This window comes from Anoplopoma fimbria, chromosome 8 (genome assembly GCF_027596085.1).
Source record: "Anoplopoma fimbria isolate UVic2021 breed Golden Eagle Sablefish chromosome 8, Afim_UVic_2022, whole genome shotgun sequence".
NCBI lineage: Eukaryota > Metazoa > Chordata > Actinopteri > Perciformes > Anoplopomatidae > Anoplopoma > Anoplopoma fimbria.
In genome coordinates this window covers 21,158,835-21,177,774 of record NC_072456.1, presented here as the reverse complement: position 1 = coordinate 21,177,774, position 18,940 = coordinate 21,158,835, and the positions used below count along the sequence as shown (strand labels likewise).

Sequence of the window (18,940 nt, the reverse complement as noted above, 5' to 3'; positions counted from 1 at the left end):
TTAATCTTATCATCTCGACCTTTGAGAGGGAGCAATGTGCCGCAAGGCATCCAGGAAAAGACGTAATTCAGTTTGTCGCAGACTAACAGAATAATTGTCCGATACAAACCTACTTTTTTCCGTTTGAGTCTCAGCTTTATGTTGTTGTGTTTTATTCGTGTTGTGTTGGACCCTGGGGGCCCCAATATAAAGCAGCCTGAGCTACCTGCTTGGAACATTTATCTCTTTAACATCTTTTATCTTAAGGTACACTGTACAGTACAGTAGGATGACAGGGCAACCTCATTTATACAACACTATTATTCAGTCAATGAATGACCGATTCTGATCCCTTGTAAAGATAGATGTCTGCTGCTTGTGCCTGTCTGTCACACACCAGCAGCTTTACATTTGACCCTTTGTAAACCTACGTCTGCTCAGGTATATGTCACTTAACACATAAAAAAAAAAAAGATGATCTAATGCTGGTCACTTGAGGTGAGACACTACATGTAAAAACACATTTAGGTGTTTATTTTACTACCTAAATTATATCATATATTAATTAAATAATGCTTCATTTGCATATTTAAACATAATTTCAGAAAACTTTACTGTCTTTATGTCAGTAATCAACTAGGGATTTTCATGGTCAAATTACAATTTGCATTACATATCTTTACATTACAGTCATTTAGCAGACGCTTTTATCCAAAGCGACTTACAATCAGTAGTATATTACATATCATTCACCCATTCACACACTGATGACAGGCTACCATGCAAGGTGCCACCATCAGACTCTAACTAACATTCATGCAACATCCAGTCCACACCGATGGCAAGCCTTCGGGAGCAACTTGGGGTTAAGTGTCTTGCCCAAGGACACATCGACTGCCGAAGCCGGGTATCGAACCACCGCCGCCCCACACCTTTAAAGGTCAATTTCTCAAAATTAGTTTTTTTCTCACTCTGAGCCAGAAATCTCAACTTCAGTATCACCTACATACACCAAACTTCCCAGTTTCATTCCAAACTATAGTCTGAAGGTTTTGATAAAAAGAGATATCGAAATTTTCCCTCTGTTAAAACCTGTGACTGTAATACGTCAACGAAATGAAGCAACAATTGTGAACCTGGCTTTATCAAATGATCGAATTTCTGTTCTGGAAATAAATGCATATTGACATATATTTAATAAGATAATACCCCGGTTGCATATTTTAACATAACATTTCAGTAAATGTATTTTACAAAAAAATAATTAGGTAACTGGGGAAGCTTCAGGGTGATATCTATTAGTTATGGTTTTGTCAATATTCACCTAGGGTGTCTCCCTTTTAAAGTAATCCAACATTAAAGTGAGATGGATGGATCAATGGGTGACGTTTACCTATGAGCCCATAATGATAACACAGAGATGTGCTAACATGATCATAAATCATCCACACGTTTGGTTGTCAACTGTCAACCTGCTGCTTTTAGCCCGTCTGTTCCAATATCTGAGGCTTTCAGGTGAAATATTTTACTTTTAGTTGAGAACAGATGATAGCAAAACATATTTATAGTTCAATACACATGCATACCAATTTCCCCCAAAACCTACAGCTACAACTGTGTCATTAAACTTTGTGTTTGTTTGGGCAGGCAGCGTGGTTTTTGGTGAATAATGACAGTGAGTGCTGAGTGATGATCAAAGCTGAAGGAAGGCCTGAAGATCTCACTTCCTCCTCTGTCACATTTCTGGGGGATGACAAAAACAAGTAGAGCAGAGGGCAACAGGAGGTCTGCTCTGTCATGCATTTCCTGTGTATGTCTTCACTCTGGGGAGATTTTGTAAAATCCTACTTGCACTATGTATAAGTCAGATATTTTGTTTATATCACACTTAATTGTATATCAAAGTTAAAGACCGGGAACAGGGATTCTACTCCTTTTGAATTGGGTTTGGTATACTAATCCAAAACTTCCACTTATACTTAGGTTACTTTCTTTATATATTGTGCAGTATACAAACATATATGCCAAATTGATAAGCATTAAACAATATTCAATCAGCATTTTAAACCAAAACCACCTGCTTGTCTGAAAACAAAGGTATTCCTCACTGATAACCCTGAATATAGAAAGTGTTATAAAACTCATAGTTATAGTCATAGTGACTCCAAGTGGATATATTGTGTCAATGCAAGTTATGGCTATATACTCTTGAGTCCATATCCCTTTTTTATTTAAGAGTCCAGTAATTAATGAATAGTATAAAGGTGGGGATGCAGAATTAAATTGATAAGAAACTCAACAAAATATACAAAAACATTTACATATTTACTGTACTTATATATATAAAGAAATATAAGCCCAATATCGATACGATACCTGGGCTTTATGTATCGTATCGATACCTTCAATATTGTTTTCCTAACTTTGTAAAACAAAATGTGAGAAATAAATACAAAGTATATATAATAATAAATCCCCTGAATTGTTATTTATCATAAGAATAATACATTGTACACCATCACAAATCTTAAAAATTAACACAAATTACAGCTCAACAAATTGGTCAATTGAACATGAATTTAAATACCAGTATATAATGTTCAAAGTATATAAACACAGCATTTGATTGCATAGACACTTTGCCACAATACCAGCTATTTGAGTCAGTAATGGCCCGATATCAGTATTGGTGCATCCCTAATATAAATTATACAAATTATATCATAATCATGCGTTTGGTCTCAGGTTAAGTATCCTATGTTTGGCTCCATATATAGTCGTGTATAACTTTTCCAAAAATAAAGGAAAACAAATGCAATTAAATTTAGCAACAAATAATACTTTTGATTTTCTTACCACCTATACCAATGCATCTGGAATCCAATGGCTGTGGGACGAGGGTCAGAATTCCTCCAATGCAGCAGCATCAAGCGTTTTGAGATAAAGGAAACAATAAAATCTAATTTCACCTGTTTAGATCATGACACACACTGAACACTGTTACAAAATGTTAATCCTGGTAAGGAACACAACGGTCATCACTAATCTAACTCTAGTTGTCTGCACTGCTGGCTTTTTATCTTGTTGCTCCATAATTAAGAAAATGTAAATAATGACATAAAGCTAAACCTGTGTGAATGAGACTTTATCTCATCCTAGTGGTTTAACATTCCCCTTCTGGAGGGACTCCTATCACATAGAGTAGGTCTCTTCTTCTTTGCAGGTCGGGTGCCATTACACAGCAGAGAAACAGACACCCTCCTAGTTTAAGAGGCACCCATTCACCTCGGAGACAAAGGCAACAGTCAGGGCAGCTATCATAAGAACCCTCGGCCCCCAAGGGCATCGTGAAATAGACAGTCCCTGTCAAACATGCCTTGTTTGTTCATGATTTGTATGCAGTGTTTTATTTGGAGACTAGCATTTTCTCTATTTAAGTTTGAGCTCCGAGTTCAACGAGAATATCTTAAAAAGGCCAAGAATTTAAATGATATGTTATTGAGACTTCACAAAGAAGGAAAAAAAGAGCGGCTGGACTGCCATCAACATCCAGAAATGTTTGTGGGATCATTCTGCTCCTCCTGTCCTATATGTGGCCTAAGAGGAGGGGTGGCGGCATTCTCAGGACCTTCACCAGAGGGCTGGACTTTGCTGGGACAAGTGGGCCGGCTGCTCTGCCAACAGGATGAGAAGAAAGGAGAGAAATGGAAAACAGAGAGGGCTGGGTGGGGGTTTAAGAAAGGCCTTTTCCAGCCCTTCTACTCTTTCAATTTATAGGTCTTCCACACACACACACACACACACACACACACACACACACACACACACACACACACACACACACACACACACACACACACACACACACACACACATACACACATGCACTGACACACACACACACACACATGCAGACGGCAGAGCCCAGAAGGCAAAGTCAGGATGTGACATCATCCACAGGAAGAGAAGCCAAACAACTTTTTCTCTCTGTACTGTGTTGTCTGTGCTGCTGAGTGAAGCTGGAGCCTCTCGGTCTGTTATTGGCCGGCTGAGAGGGAGCGGATCCAGAGGAGCTAGAGGGGGGCAGAGCAGCTGGATCTGTCCTCCAAAGGGAGCTTAAAGTAAAGGGCTCCGGCGCCTGAATCCTCCCTGAACTTCTCACAACTTCCCACCACTTTCCTCCGCGGTAGGATTTCAGAAAGGTACAGTGCAGACAGCTTCTTTTTTTCTCCCCCAGATTCTGTTATTTCTTGTTTTTGATCTCCCTCTTCCTTTGTTTCTGGTTAACCAAGACTTGCAACGCTTTCTCTTCCTTTTCTTTCTCATTTATGTGTTGGGTCTTGGGAGGGCTTTTGCTAGTCTGCAGTTGTCAGAGGAAATCTGCAGAAAAACCAGGAAAGTATGCCAACAGTGTGTGATCAGACATGCTGCATTCCACGGCTGTTGAGACACGCAGGGAGTCGTAAAGTGATCAATACAACAAGTACCTCTGTCCCAAATGCTGTCACTTTTTCTTTAAACCATTCCTGGCTTCAGTACAAAGAGTGTCCAAGTTTAATATTTGGCTGAAACCGTGTCTCCCTGAATAGAGAGCTGAATGGCACGCTGTAACTGTGACCCTTCCTCAAAAAGCCCTTTTGTTATGGAACCGCATTAAGAGCTATCTCATGACCACGTATTCATGCGCACCCAGTGGTGAGTTTGAAACTGAGATCATGCAGACTGTGAAAGCTAGTGGAAAGAAAAAGTACCCTTCTCAGATATCACATGCTGTTTGCATTTGAAATCATCCCCTTTTTTTTTTTGCAAAAGGATAAGAGTGAACCGAACCTATTTTTTTTACTGTAAGGAGGTACTAGGTCAGCAGAAATTCATAACAAACCACCGTATCAGTGCTTGGTCTATAATGTAAGCACAGACGATAATGCAGGGACAAAAAAACTTCTGCTTATTCCAATCACAGAGAAACAACCACAGGAAACGTTGAGGCCGGCAGTTCAAAATGGGACACAAATGCGGATATAGTATCATGTTGCAACCACGGTCACTTGAATGTGACTGCAGTGTCAAATCTGTGGGAGCAGCGAATGCTACAGTCTTCCAAATTGCTGGATGGAAACACACAACACTCAGGAGAGTGTGACACAATGAAATGTAACCCTTTCAATTATGTGACGTACCTAGATTTTATTCCTCACAAACTGCCCACTTCATTTTCCAATAATAACCTACAGTGTGTGGTTCATTTTCAAGTGCGGACATTATCTTTTATTATCATAACAATGAAGGCTTTGGATCACATAACAGTTCAGTGAGGGCATGCTCATGATCAGTGTGTATTATCTGCCAGATGGTTAATAGCTCTGTGATGCACAGAAAGCTTACCGTAGATTTACTCTGATATCAAAAGATATATTGTGTTGTTGTCTGTTCCAAGTGCACGAACTAAACTGGAAATTAAAGACTTGAAACTGAAACTGGTCTATCTGCCTCCTGTATAATCTCTCATAAGTAAAATGATGAATGAATCGGTTGGTACCCGTCACTGTGCGTCTATATAGATGTTTTTACATTTTGACTCTTTAATATATTTATGCTTTGTTTTTCTTGCGGTTTTAGTTGTTGTGTTTAATTGTGCTGCTTTCTTGGCCAGGTCGTCCTTGTTAAAACAGGAAAGTTGATTTTACTGGGTCACGTGGTTAAAAATGGGTTAAATAAAAAATTTAAAATAGCTATCATAAAAAGATAATTTGTCAATAATGTATTGTTTCTGTGTCATACCCAAATACTAATTTCCCAGAAATGAGTTTTTAAACCAAACTTAAAGTTTTGCTCTCATATCATCCAAAGTTCTGAGTGAGACGCAGCATTTCATTTATTTTATAACTTATGCTTGACTTAAGTGGCCTGAGCTTTGCGACAACCGACTGAAACTATTGCTATTTTTATCAGTGTGTGCCACTGAAGATCTTGTGAAAAGGTCATCTTGGTCACACAAGGCAGCAATATTGGCTCATTTTGGGTGAACTCACTATAGTGTGTTAGTCTGGAGTGATACAGTCTTACATACTTTGGCCTACATGAGTTTAATGATCTAGATCCTGACTTTGTAGGTATACCTTTGATGTTGCCTTTGGAATTTTTGTTCATTCTGGCTTGAAGCAGTTGATTGACAGGAGAGGAATGAGCCTCTGACTTCTCTTGTTGTTCTTCTTCTTCACAGAAACGTCCCACCATCTGAAAACAAGCGCTTCCTGCAATCTTTACACGACAGACGCTGACCCCCTTTGACCTGATTTCCGAGCTGAAACCAGTGCTGTCTCTCAGGAAGGTCACGCTTTATCGAACTCAAAACATATTATTATTCTGGAGAGCTTATCCTCCACCTTATCACAGTGGGGAATCGGCCGAGTCAATGGCGTTGTGTCTTGGACAAGTCTTCAGCAAAGACAAAACATTCAGGCCGAGGAAGCGCTTTGAACCGGGCACCCAGCGCTTTGAACTCTACAAGAAGGCCCAGGCCTCGCTCAAGTCCGGCTTGGACCTGAGGAAAGTGGTTCAGCTGCCGGAGGGCGAGAACATCAACGACTGGATCGCCGTTCACGTGGTGGATTTTTTTAACAGGATCAACTTGATCTACGGCACGGTGAGCGAGTACTGCTCCGAGCGCACGTGTCCCATCATGTCCGGGGGGCTGAGGTACGAGTACAGGTGGCAGGACGGCGACGACTACAAGAAACCCACCAAGCTGCCCGCTCTCAAGTACATGAACCTGCTGATGGACTGGATCGAGTCGCTCATCAATAACGAGCACATCTTCCCCACCAGAGTAGGTGTGTGAGGAGTTCACGAATGAAAGCGTCAGACTGTTATTGAGTGTGAAGCCTAATGTCTGATTGATGGCCGCCTGCACTGACGTCGTGCTGCATCGGCGCTGAAGTGTCGGCCTGGAGTGCAGAGCTGTTCGCCCTTCATTAACATCTCAAATGGGATGATAAAGTTCAAGCAGGGGTTAATTAAACAATGAGGTTGACATTTAGAGGAGACCGGACGGTTGATTGTGGTGGTATTTTATCCCAGCAGCAGATTTGACAATCAACATTTATTAGAGGAGAGAATCGGGGGGTCTTTTCCTCTGAGAGCTCTGCTTTCTCTCTACAGACCATAGACATGCAGGTCAGGTGAATTGAAAACTCAAAATTGACCTCAAAATTGGGTTTTTGCCTATTTGTAAGCCAGTTTTTACTGGGTGTTTCCCTCCTTTTTACCCAGTGTGTGCTCATCTTCCATGGCCCTGAGCAAGAATAAATAGAGACAGAAAATTGAAGGATATTGTGAGCATACAGCTACGAAGGGAACATTTCAGCTACAGGAGTACTTTATCTGTTCTCTTTGACACAAATCATTAACGCATTTCTTAGGTTAACAGAGGCCTCATACGACTGAAAAATGTGTTGTTAAACATTTTTTGAAAAAGGTGCATGAGAGTATTAAGTTAAAGGTCCTTTTTTCTCTTCTTTATGTCCTCTTTAATCAACCTAGTACCTGAAAAGAGGCTGTGCCCATGGAAATCAGATTTCCTAAAGACACTAACTAGCACTCAACGATTGATGCTGTTGAGGAGAAATCATTACTTACAGAATATTACATCTATTCAATTATGGGTTTCAATTACATGAAAATATTACATTTATGTCTCAGATGTAATCTGACTACTCCTCAGGTGGAAGTCTATTAATGTCTGTAACACGTTTCTCCTTTCTTCACACTAGGTGTACCTTTCCCCAAGAACTTCCAGCAGGTGTGCAAGAAGATCCTGAGCCGCCTCTTCCGGGTGTTTGTGCACGTTTACATCCATCACTTTGACAGTATCTGCAGCATGGGTGCAGAGGCCCACATCAATACCTGCTACAAGCACTACTACTACTTCATCTCGGAGTTCCACCTCATCGATCACTCGGAACTGGAGCCCCTGGTGAGATAATAGCTCGACCTCAAATGTGTGAGGGTGACGACAGGGAGCAGGAGAAAGAGGATCAAATGGATGTTTTGTGTTAGGAGGGGTTGTCAGTATCACTGTCAGTCTTGCAGAAAAAACATCAGCCATACTGCCATCTATAACCTTGATGTGGAGCATGCTTGGTGAGGTTGAGTTTTTTCCTCATGCCAGTGTGTTTTCCCGGCTAATGCACAAAGAAAATAACAGCAATTTTTATCTTCTAACAGACTACATGTTCTCCCTAAGATCCTTTTACATTTGACAACAGGAATGGGACCACTATTCACTTTTTCCCCCTATTCTCCATTATGAAATAAACTCGTTAACTGCTTTAAAGAAAATGGTTCGGTTTACAGCAACAACTCTCGAAGGAGAAGTTGCTGACTTTGTGCAGTCATGTAATGAGGCAGAGTTTGTGTAGTTGTAGACCTCCAGCACATATGAGCAGATGGAGGATGGTCCTCAGAGCGTCAATAAAAAAGCTTCAGTTATCATCATTATGAAGCCTGGGCCGTGTGATCCTCCGTCATAAAGTGAAACGGGGATGAGACATTTATGTCAACACTCCGTCTTCTAAACAGTCTTCTAAACAGACATTGTTTTATTGTTCCACCTTTAGTTTCCAAGGCAATTATTTTTGTTGTTGGTCTTTGGGAACTTTATTTCTCACAATAAGAAATAATGATCTTCATATATAAAGTGTAGATACCGCATCATAACAATCATTCATCTCCTTTTACAATGTGATTTTTAATGCGTTAAAAAAATCCTTTGTTTTCTTTTCCTACAGAAAGAGATGACAGAGAAGATTTGCAATTAAACAAAACCACATGGACAAAAGGAGTTTACATTTTGACGTTATCTGAGCCCCATGAGAAGTCATCGTCTTCAAAACACTCAAAACAAAGAACAATACTACATCAAGTTGTATGAGTGGTTTTCTAAGCATGACTGGGAAGGCCCGCTAACTTGCCACATTTCTTCAGATGGTCGCAGTGCCTTCACAGAGGTGTTTTACTTACAGTGAAGTGGTGCTTGGTGCCATCATTATAGGACTTTGTGTTGGATTATAATACATCCTCCTGTACTTGTGCTTTTCCTTTCCTTCTGTGCATGTATGTTTGACCTTTTTATATACAGTGTAAAGTTGTTTTTTGTTGAATGAAAGTTTATATTCTTGTAAATGTTTTTTTTTTTTTTTACAGTTTGAACATAAAAATGCAGTCTACAAATATTTTTGCAAATGTGTTTTTGCACTGCAAAAAAAATATGTGCAATAACATTTGTAATGTTTACATGATCAAAGTCAAAACTTTATCACGGAACTGAAAAGACAATAAGATGAGTATTTTGTTTAATCATATATTTGCTTTAGAGGTTTGGTCTTCATCAGGCCTTTAGTTTCAGGCCAAAACCAACACAGATGAAGATTTCACCAGATAAATAAAGTCAAGGGTAAACAAAAAAGTATTAATGATAAATAAAGTAAACAAAAAGTATTAATGATAAATAAAGTAATAAACAAAAAAGATAAAATAAAGTAAAAAAAAGTGTTAATGATAAAAGTGTTAATGATAAACAAAAAAACAAAAAAGTGTTAATGATAAATAAAGTCAAGGGTAAACAAAAAAGTGTTAATGATAAATAAAGTCAAGGATAAACAAAAAAGTGTTAATGAAAAATAAAGTCAAGTTTAAACAAAAAAGTGTTAATGATAAATAAAGTCAAGGATAAACAAAAAAGTGTTAATGATAAATAAAGTCAAGGTTAAACAAAAAAATGAAAAATAAAGTCAAGTAAAAATAAAGTCAAAAAACAAAAAAGTGTTAATGAAAAATAAAAGTCAAAAAAGTGTTAATGATAAATAAACAAAAACAAAAAAGTGTTAATGATAAATAAAGTCAAGGATAAACAAAAAAGTGTTAATGATAAATAAAGTCAAGTTTAAACAAAAAAGTGTTAATGAAAAATAAAGTCAAGGATAAACAAAAAAGTGTTAAATAAATAAAGTCAAGGATAAACAAAAAGATAAATAAAGTCAAGGATAAAAAAAAGTCAAGGATAAACAAAGGTGTTAATGATAAATAAAGTCAAGTTTAAACAAAAGTGTTAATGAAAAATAAAGTCAAGTTTAAACAAAAAAGTGTTAATGATAAATAAAGTCAAGGACAAAACATATTAATGATTTAACATTGTAGGTATGTTCCGTGAGCTATACTTAGTCTTATAAAAGATGCTGACCTGCCAAACCTGTGCATCTCAAAATAAACCGCATCATCATGGACAAGAAAATCCCCTCTACGTGGAGCGGGGTGTGGCTGGGAGTGACTCTAGATGACGTAGCAGCGGGATCCATATTCTCGACCAATGGGAGAAGGGGGTTTGCCGAAAAGGGGGCGGGGCAAACGTCTGTTGATGTGCATTTCCCGCCCTGCGCGTCACCGGCTGTAGTTTCAGCTAGCGATGGGTGCTTACATCAGCTGTGAGAGGCTCTGACAGAGGGGACGTGGCTGGTTTGGACCATTTGGACACAAGAGTCCAGGTAAGAGAGAGTTTATTTACCTTATTTATGTTTTCTTTATGTTATGTTTTAAATGCTAAACTACTCCAAACACGTGAATAGATGCTGGTAGGTCAAGCTAGCTATAGGGATCTTTGCTAGCTAGCTGCGGCTAAGGACAATAACACCGAGTTTCGTTACATCACCAGTGAGCTAAACATGCATCTACGATCACTTTGAGCTGGATAAAGCAGGTTCAATGCATAAGTTACATTTGACTTGTCAAAAAAGGATAAAAGCTAAACCACCTGAACAGATATTAACCTTATTCTGTCACTCAATAACCAAGAAAATGTGACACAAGAGAGTGAAAGAAAAGAGGAAACTGTTTGGTACACGTCCTGTAACTGAGATAGGATCAGTGTGCTTTTTGCTTTTTCATTTGCTCTATTTCCTTTTACCCTAAATAGCTTGTCATAGTGTATATGACTGTAATGTAATGTAATGTATATGTGTGTGTCTGCTGATGCAGTATTCATAATGTGACTTTTCTCTCAGTTGGCAGATATGGTGAGGCACAGCATGGTGACTGAGTTGCAAACCATCCAGCACTCTCTCCAGGTAAGATCTGTTCTCTAATTACTGTCGATTTCAAACCCCTTTAACTTCCCGAAACGTGTTAGATAAGGTGAGATAAGAGCAGGCGGCCAGGATGTAGTCCACAGACTGTCAAGGCTATCTATACAGACATGTAGAAGTTTCATCATTTTCCATGAGTCACACACACTGTCAGTGTCAGCTTGGGTAAATGCTTCTGGTAATATCCAGGGTGAGGTAATTCCTCATATGTTATTTCCTGAATTTCCATCAGTCCACTGTTTTGTCAGGTTGCCAAAGGGGAAGATAAGATAAGCTGTGTTGTAGTAGTATTTACATATCTGTGTAACTAGTCTGGGCCATTTCCTGCAAAATTTCCTTTTTTCAGATTGAGAACAAAGTGAGAGAATAATGTATTCCCTCTCGTGCGTTCTCTACTGTACCATCACCTGAACTCACTCTGGATACTCTCGCACTTTCCCTCCCCCCCCCTCCCATGTGGCCTCCTTCGCTCTGTTACAGGGTAACTCCCTGGCTTTGGGCCAAGTGGGGCAGAGTTGTGGGGGAACTCAGGAGAACGGGGTCGCTTCAGAGGAGAGGCAGCGCCTTTCCCAAGGCCCAGCAGGTACAACAGCTCTTATGATTCACAAACAGCTCGGGAGCTACTGAAACTTTCGGTGCATACAGTGACACTCTGGCAAACTCTGTACTGTTTTTATAAGCAAATGGGTTCTTTTGTGTTGCTGCAGAAATCGAGAAAAGCCAGCCAGTGAACATCCCCGATGCAGCAAAAAGAAAGAAGAAGAAAAGAACCAGAGCAACGGACAGCTCCACAGGCACTTTTGATGGTATTGAAGCTGATATTATTGCGAGATTTCAGAAATCCCCAAATATGTATTGCAGTCCCATAATGCCATTCTTTCTTCAGATCTCTACAAACTGACAGATGAGGTGCTGGGTCAAGGGGCTTATGCTAAAGTTCAAGGATGCATAAGTCTGCAGAATGGACAGGAGTTTGCTGTGAAGGTGAGTAAGGACATTTTTAGGTAACAGAGTAAGACATTTGTTATTATGATTAAGAAAATGCTAAGAAAGCTTGTTGGAGGCTTTTTAAACAAACTTGTGCTTTATTATGTTTAAATGTAACTGATTGACAACCTTGACACAGAAAGTTGTGGAAATAGTTTTGGATCAACTTTAATGGCTTACTTGAAGTAAATCATGCAAGTGTTTGCATAAATGCTTAGAATCTTTATACGTTTTATGTGTTTAATATGTTTTTTGTTTTGTTTTTACAAAGATCGTAGAAAAGAGTGCAGGGCACAGCCGCAGCAGAGTCTTTCGAGAAGTGGAAACTCTCTACCAGTGTCAAGGAAACAAGTGAGTGTATTTTTTAAGACATCTTTTAAACTCAATAAAAAATAGCACAAAACAGATTCTAATCAATATTTTGTAATATCTTTATCCAGCAACATTTTGGAATTGATCCAGTTCTTTGAAGACAGCTCCTGCTTTTATTTGGTATTTGAAAAGCTTCGTGGTGGTAAGTAAAAATAAATAGCTTAACAATTAAATCTGCTTACACATATATATTTTTTTTTCTCTTTATAAACATGCAGATTGCTACAACAATTATCTTCTCTTCTTTCAGGCTCCATTCTTACACACATCCAGAACAGGAAGTACTTTGACGAGCTGGAGGCCAGTAAGGTGGTCCGGGACATTGCCCAAGCTCTGGACTTCCTACACACTAAAGGTAGGTCAACAACCAGACAGCTATGCTATGAAAGTCCAAAGAGGATAGCTGTGGATTATATATATATATATATATATTCTATTTATATATATATATATTCTATATATTTTTTTTCATTTTGCTCATGGTGGCTGTTCTTTTCTACAGGCATTGCCCATAGAGACCTTAAGCTGGAAAACATCCTTTGTGAATACACTGATCACGTAAGTTACTTTTAAAGGACAGGGAGATGAAGGACATTAGTTTTTCCTAGAGGTATAGAGTATAAAAGTATAATGCTTTTCCTCCATCTTTCTACTCAGGTGTCCCCAGTAAAGATCTGTGATTTCGACTTGGGAAGTGGAGTGAAGCTCAGCAGTGCCTGTACACCCATAACGACTCCAGAGCTCACCACACCGGTAACCGTCTAGTTTTGAATTCAGAGCGCACACACACAAACAAACTGAACCAATCTAATGGAAAAACAGTTACGAGACTCTTATGTGTGTTTTTTTTTTTTTTATTTCTCTTAGTGTGGCTCAGCAGAGTACATGGCTCCAGAAGTAGTGGAGGTGTTCACTGACGAGGCCTCTTTCTACGACAAACGCTGTGACCTTTGGAGTCTCGGGGTCATCCTCTACATCCTGCTGAGCGGCAGCCCCCCCTTCACAGGCCACTGTGGCACCGACTGTGGCTGGGACCGGGGAGAAACCTGCAGAACCTGCCAGGTATGTTGTTTTTTTCGCCCAATCAGCCTCTGTGTTTTGCTCAGTGTCCATCTCACCTGACACCCTTGTACGTGTTTACTTCCACACAGTGGGTGTGAATGACAGATTGTCGGTTTCGGAAAGTTACAGTCGTAACGTCTTAAAGGTGCGGGGGGAGGGGGTTTAGGACAGGCACTCCTGATTAAATATGCTGGCCCCATGTAGTCTTTTATGATCGGAAACTGAATATATATGGGTTTTGGACTGTTGGTTAGACAAAACAAGACATTTTAATGTCCCCTTGGACTCTAGGAACTTGTTATTGGCATGGCGTTGCAGTTATATAGTATGCATATGTTAAAGGTATTACCAAGATAGAATATCCGCTATAAATAAAGCTTGCCTGCTACAGCCAGGTTGTGTTGCTCAGCAGTAATCATAGAAGATGTGCCTCTTAGTTTAGCCATATCTGATTTCAGTTAGAAATACTGTGTGACTTTATAGCTTGATTTACATGTGACTGCATCTGTAGTTCTGGATGTGAAATGTTTTTTTTATGTTGTCCCCTGATTTATTTTCTCAGTCAGGGGTTTAATATTAAATCCCTCAGCAGCATTGAGTCACCACCAGACTTGCATTCAGGCACCCTTGGGCTTCAGCTTGAAGAATGTTTCCATCCTACTTCACTACAAATACAATTTTACAGGATGTTGTGTCATTTTCTCTCCACAGAGTCACCTGTTTGAGAGCATCCAGCAGGGCCAGTATGAATTTCCCGACAAGGACTGGGATCGCATCACAGAGGGGGCCAAGGATCTCATCTCCAAGCTGCTGGTCCGGGACGCAACTCTGCGGCTCAGTGCTGCACAGGTCCTCAAGCACCCTTGGGTGCAGGGGGTGGGTGTCATTACATCTGCTGATACATCTGTCATGAACGACCAGAGTATCACAACTGCTATTTTTATTGTATTTAGCTGTGATTTCAAGTCATTTATTCTTTTTATATATTTTGCAGAACGCTCCAGAGAGAGGTCTTCCAACTCCTCATGTTCTACAGAGGTAAGAAATGTTTTTATTAAGTTTATAAGGTGTTTCAAACTAAATTGTATTGATTTTGAAATGCTTTACATAAGAAGTAAATTAAGATTCAAGTATTAGACTGTGTGTGTATAAGGTGTAGCTAAAAACATTCAGCCTTCTCAAATATCCTTTTTCTGCCTCCTCTCTCCTTCCAGGAACAGCAGCACCAAAGACCTGAGCCAGTTTGCAGCAGAAGCCATCGCCTTCAACCGGCAGCTATCTCAGCACGACGAGCAGCAGGAGGACGTCGGAGCCACCGTTTGCTCCATGAGGCTTTCTCCTCCTTCCAACTCCAGACTGGCCCGCAGACGGGCGCAGACCAACGCCCTTCGCACCGGGGACTTTGCACCCGCGTCCGACGACCTCACAGCCTGAAGGGCCAGTACGAGTCCCCTCATTGTGATTTAAGCCTCTACCTGCTCCTTGCGTGTTGTTGTTTTTGTTTTTGTTTTTGTTTTCACCAGGAGCCTTTTAGGATCAGCAACACAGCTACTGTTCTTGGTGTTGAAGCTCTTTCCCATGGCCAGTAATCTTATCACCTAGAGTTTGAGCACTAAGGGGATGTTTTTTTTAATTTTTTTTTTACCACTTCCTTATTGAAAACTTATCGGGAAGAACAGCTTTGGCTTTACTGTTGCAATTAGTATTAACAGAGATATTTATTTTCTATTCAGTGTTTATTGAATTTTAGAATGACCACAGTATAGTAGAACCCGCTCTTAATGCCAGTATCGGAACATATCATTATTAACTCAGCAGTACGTGGGTTCAGCACAATTTTACAGCTGTTACTGTTCTAATGCAATATTATCTAATATTGATAGAATTTATTTTTCTTGTTGTCCTACTGTGAATTGGTTAATATTTTATTTAAATGCTGCTTACGGCCTCTTAGTCTCAGGAGGAAAAGGGATGAGTTCTCTTTTATTTTGCTTTTTCAAGCTTGTCAGTGTTAATGGTTTGTGTGTGGATGTATGTGGTTGAAAACTAACTACACTTAGAGGAGACTGTCGGTCACCGAAAATGGGCTTTTTTCCATTTTAACCCCCCCCATTTAAAAGTCATTCCTGTCGAGGCTACGGAGAACTTACAGAAAGTGCAGGAACGTGAATGGACGTTGAAAGTTTGAGAAGACCCTTCGATCAAATGGATTTTTCATTACTAGCTTTCACTTCAACACAAGCTACCTGTAGCACTGATGTACTTTAAGATAAGCCACTGATTTAATTTATCTGAAGGTGAGAATCTTGTATCGTTAATAATCAGTTTGGTCTTATGTGAAAATCAGCACCTACATTGATGTTTATCTTTAAGGGGTTTTAACAACCATTTAATCCTCATTAGAGTCAAACATTATCTCTGGCTCTTTTTTTGCACCATATCTTTGCACGTTTTGTACCAATGTAACAAAACATCCCAAAAAGACTCTTAGTTTCTTAATAATTTGATATCTTAGTGTGTTTTTAGTCTGTATGAAATGAAATGTGAGAATTGCATTTGTTTTGGTAGTTTGTAGCTCTTGAGACTGGTTTATGAATAGTTGATGTTTTAGTTTGTAGTAAGAAAGAGGATTTCATACTGGGGTTGAAGGGATTTATTTTTTATACAAGTATTTGTGTTTTGTAGTTTTGGTTCTGTGACTGGCTCTGAGTGTGCCGATGATAAAAAACAATGGACTAACCATGCTAAAAGATTTTTTTGAGTCCATCTAGTTGCTGTAGCTGCCTATTTTTTTAATAAGAAATATTTTAACTTTCCTCTTTTTTTGGCCAGTGGTCTATCACATTAATTTCCCTAATCATCCCATTAACTATATGTGTGGCGCCCGCTAAACGACACGTCCCCCTGATTTCACAGTGTTGCCATGGACACCCCATCCCTATAGCAACACTGGGCTGTCATATGCTGGCAGGGATTTGTTCAAAGCGAAAACACACATTAGAAAACAGCCACTCGTTATGTTTACGCCTTCTTACTCCCATAATAATACATAAATGGACTTGCATTGTAATGTAATGGCATCAAATGAGATGCATTAATTGGCGTGCAATTATAGAGTCCCATTCACATTTGTCAGAGCTCTTATGGGGTCCGATGAAGCACATTTTCACCAGTATCCTGTGTTCTCAATAATAAATATCCTCAACATAATCGCCCGTCTAATCTGTGTTTCATTCATTTGTCAATTTACTCTTTATCCATTTAATGCAAGTTCTCATTCAGGTGTGCTGAGCAAACGATATAATGTTTGGTAAGAGCAAATGTGGTTTGAAGCTTTAGTTCTGTGAGTGTCCTTGAATGCTGTCGGGATGGTGAAGGGACGGGAAGACGGTGGGATTAACCTGCACAAACACTGATGAGATGGCATCGCTCAGACGGAAGCTGTGTCCTTGTTCAGACTTATTTTAAAGCAGAGGAGAAGCGTGTGTGTCCAGATAACCTGAATTGTTTTAAGATCCCAGCAACAAAATGTACTTTTATTATAATTTAACAATGGATTTAAAGCAACAAGAAGCAGTAGTAACATTCAAAACCAACCATTCGGTGTATTTGAGTTTCTACTGAATTCTCAGAGATTCCTCAGTACATCAAATTTAAATTTATTCAGGGCACACACTCCACACTTAATCACTTTATTACCCTGATGTGATTGGAGGGTTTGTTTCAGATCCCTGTGGCGCCCCCGGTGGTCCATGTTCATTAAAACATGTGGTCTGTGTGAGCAGCAGCTCACTCTGCTGTTCACCTGCAGGAGGAACAGATCTCCTCCAACTCTGCTTCTCATGCACGCGATGAACGGACTGAAGACGGCAACGCATTGATGAGGTTTATGGGTCTGATCGAAGGTAAGTGACACAGAGAAAAGAACGATTTACAACAATATTGTTGTATGTTTTTTCAGGTTTTCTTTTTAGAGCAGTTTGTCACGAGACCAGCAGTGAGGAAAGTGTTGTTTTAAAATGTATTCTTATTAAGAATAGCTGCACATTTAGTGGTATTGCCCTATGCATTACATGTCTTGAGTCATTTATTGCTGTTGAAAACCCTTCTCATTAGGTGTATTTTAATCAATCAAGTCATTTATAGAGATTTCTTTATTTATGCACTTTTGAATGGCATGTTGAAAAAATAAAAAAAATAAAGAGAAGCCTCTCAAACGTCTTATATTTGATCTTCCTTTTAGCCTCTTCATCATCATCATGTCTATCTGTATTAAGTGATGAGTTCAGTGACAAATCAGTCTGATCTTCAGCTCCTCTGGGTTTCAAAGAGCTCTCCATGAGACATGGTGCCATCTGAAAATTCCTCCAGACCATCTGCTCCCATGAAGGTCCCCGGGCAGCGCTCCCTGCGGCCCCAGAGCCTTCCCTCCCCGGCCCTGTGCTGCGCCTGCGGCCTGTGCATCCTGCTGGCCGGCATCAACATCACCCTGGTTGGAGCTTTCGCCTTCAGCACCTTCCTCCCTATTGGCAACCCCCCGATCATCATCGGGCCCCTGCTCTTGTTGGTAGCCCTGGCCTTCTTCACAGCGTGCTGCGTGGTCAGCAGGAGGCCCTCGGCCCCCATGGACCGCAGGCCCAACGGAGGCGAGAAGTGGGGGCTGATGCGGATGGGGACGGCGGTGTTTGAGATGGAGACCAGCGACAACATGCTGCAGGACACTACGGCCGTTCAGCTCAGCCCCACCAACTCCCTCACCTCCTCTCACAAGTCCGGCTCCAGCCACAGGGGCGACGCCTCTCCTCCACCCAACATGGCAGAGATGTCTGACGTGGGTGTCAATGGAGACAACACCACCTTGACCTCTGACAGCAAGGCGAGCACTCCCACGCAGATGCTGCCTGCTCAGAACACTTCCTCTACGTAGCATGGACTAGTTTGTTTTGCTGTTTGCTAAGTTGGAAATGTGTGGTGAAATTTACAAGACTGATTTTAAAAAGGAGACTTCTACTCTCTGATGACTGAAATGTGTTAATGTGATAAACATCTCTGATTGTAGCTTATTCTGTGTGCTATGTCGTTAAAAGTGTATTGCTCAGTCCCGGGTTGTATTACACTTTGCCGGAACAGAAACAGGAACAGGAACAGATGGTACTTTAACCCAAGTGCCTCTTTGTGTACTTCTTGTTGTATAAAGGCCGATAATCCTGCACTCATGTTGTGGATAAACTGCGGTTTGGCTCCTGTTAACTTACGTTGGGAAACAAGATGTCCCGCCGAGCTTCTCTGAGTCATGAAAGCTGCTCCTGTGTAAGCCTGGTCAACCACAATTTTTGTTCCGCTCACTTGACTTGTGTATTTAAATCCTTGCATCCGCTGCAATGAGTGAACAACCTGTGTCA

General features: G+C 40.2%; 3 protein-coding genes across 4 annotated transcripts; all 3 read left to right on the top strand.

The window, feature by feature from the left end:
• Positions 1-3,964: 3,964 nt before the first annotated feature.
• mob3c (MOB kinase activator 3C) lies at positions 3,965-9,207 on the top strand. The gene is made up of 4 exons (XM_054602843.1): positions 3,965-4,181; positions 6,203-6,812; positions 7,752-7,954; positions 8,769-9,207. The coding sequence occupies exons 2-4, from the start codon at positions 6,395-6,397 to the stop codon at positions 8,796-8,798; spliced, it is 651 nt and encodes a 216-aa protein (XP_054458818.1). The 5' UTR covers positions 3,965-4,181; positions 6,203-6,394; the 3' UTR covers positions 8,799-9,207.
• Positions 9,208-10,428: 1,221 nt separating this feature from the next.
• On the top strand, positions 10,429-15,657 carry mknk1 (MAPK interacting serine/threonine kinase 1). Of its 2 annotated transcripts, XM_054602507.1 has the most exons (14): positions 10,429-10,520; positions 11,037-11,099; positions 11,598-11,700; positions 11,825-11,923; positions 12,004-12,101; positions 12,376-12,455; positions 12,545-12,618; positions 12,727-12,831; positions 12,979-13,034; positions 13,134-13,229; positions 13,344-13,538; positions 14,250-14,414; positions 14,533-14,576; positions 14,753-15,657. In XM_054602507.1, exons 2-14 carry the CDS (start codon positions 11,046-11,048, stop codon positions 14,970-14,972), a joined length of 1,389 nt encoding a protein of 462 aa, XP_054458482.1. In that variant the 5' UTR covers positions 10,429-10,520; positions 11,037-11,045; the 3' UTR covers positions 14,973-15,657. The 2 variants fall into 2 exon arrangements, with proteins under 2 accessions (XP_054458482.1, XP_054458481.1); XM_054602506.1 differs by having other exon boundaries at positions 12,727-13,034.
• Positions 15,658-17,870: 2,213 nt separating this feature from the next.
• LOC129095123 (transmembrane protein 275-like) lies at positions 17,871-18,465 on the top strand. Its single transcript, XM_054603504.1, has one exon. It carries the CDS (start codon positions 17,884-17,886, stop codon positions 18,463-18,465), a length of 582 nt encoding a protein of 193 aa, XP_054459479.1. The 5' UTR covers positions 17,871-17,883.
• The last annotated feature ends 475 nt before the right edge of the window (positions 18,466-18,940 follow it).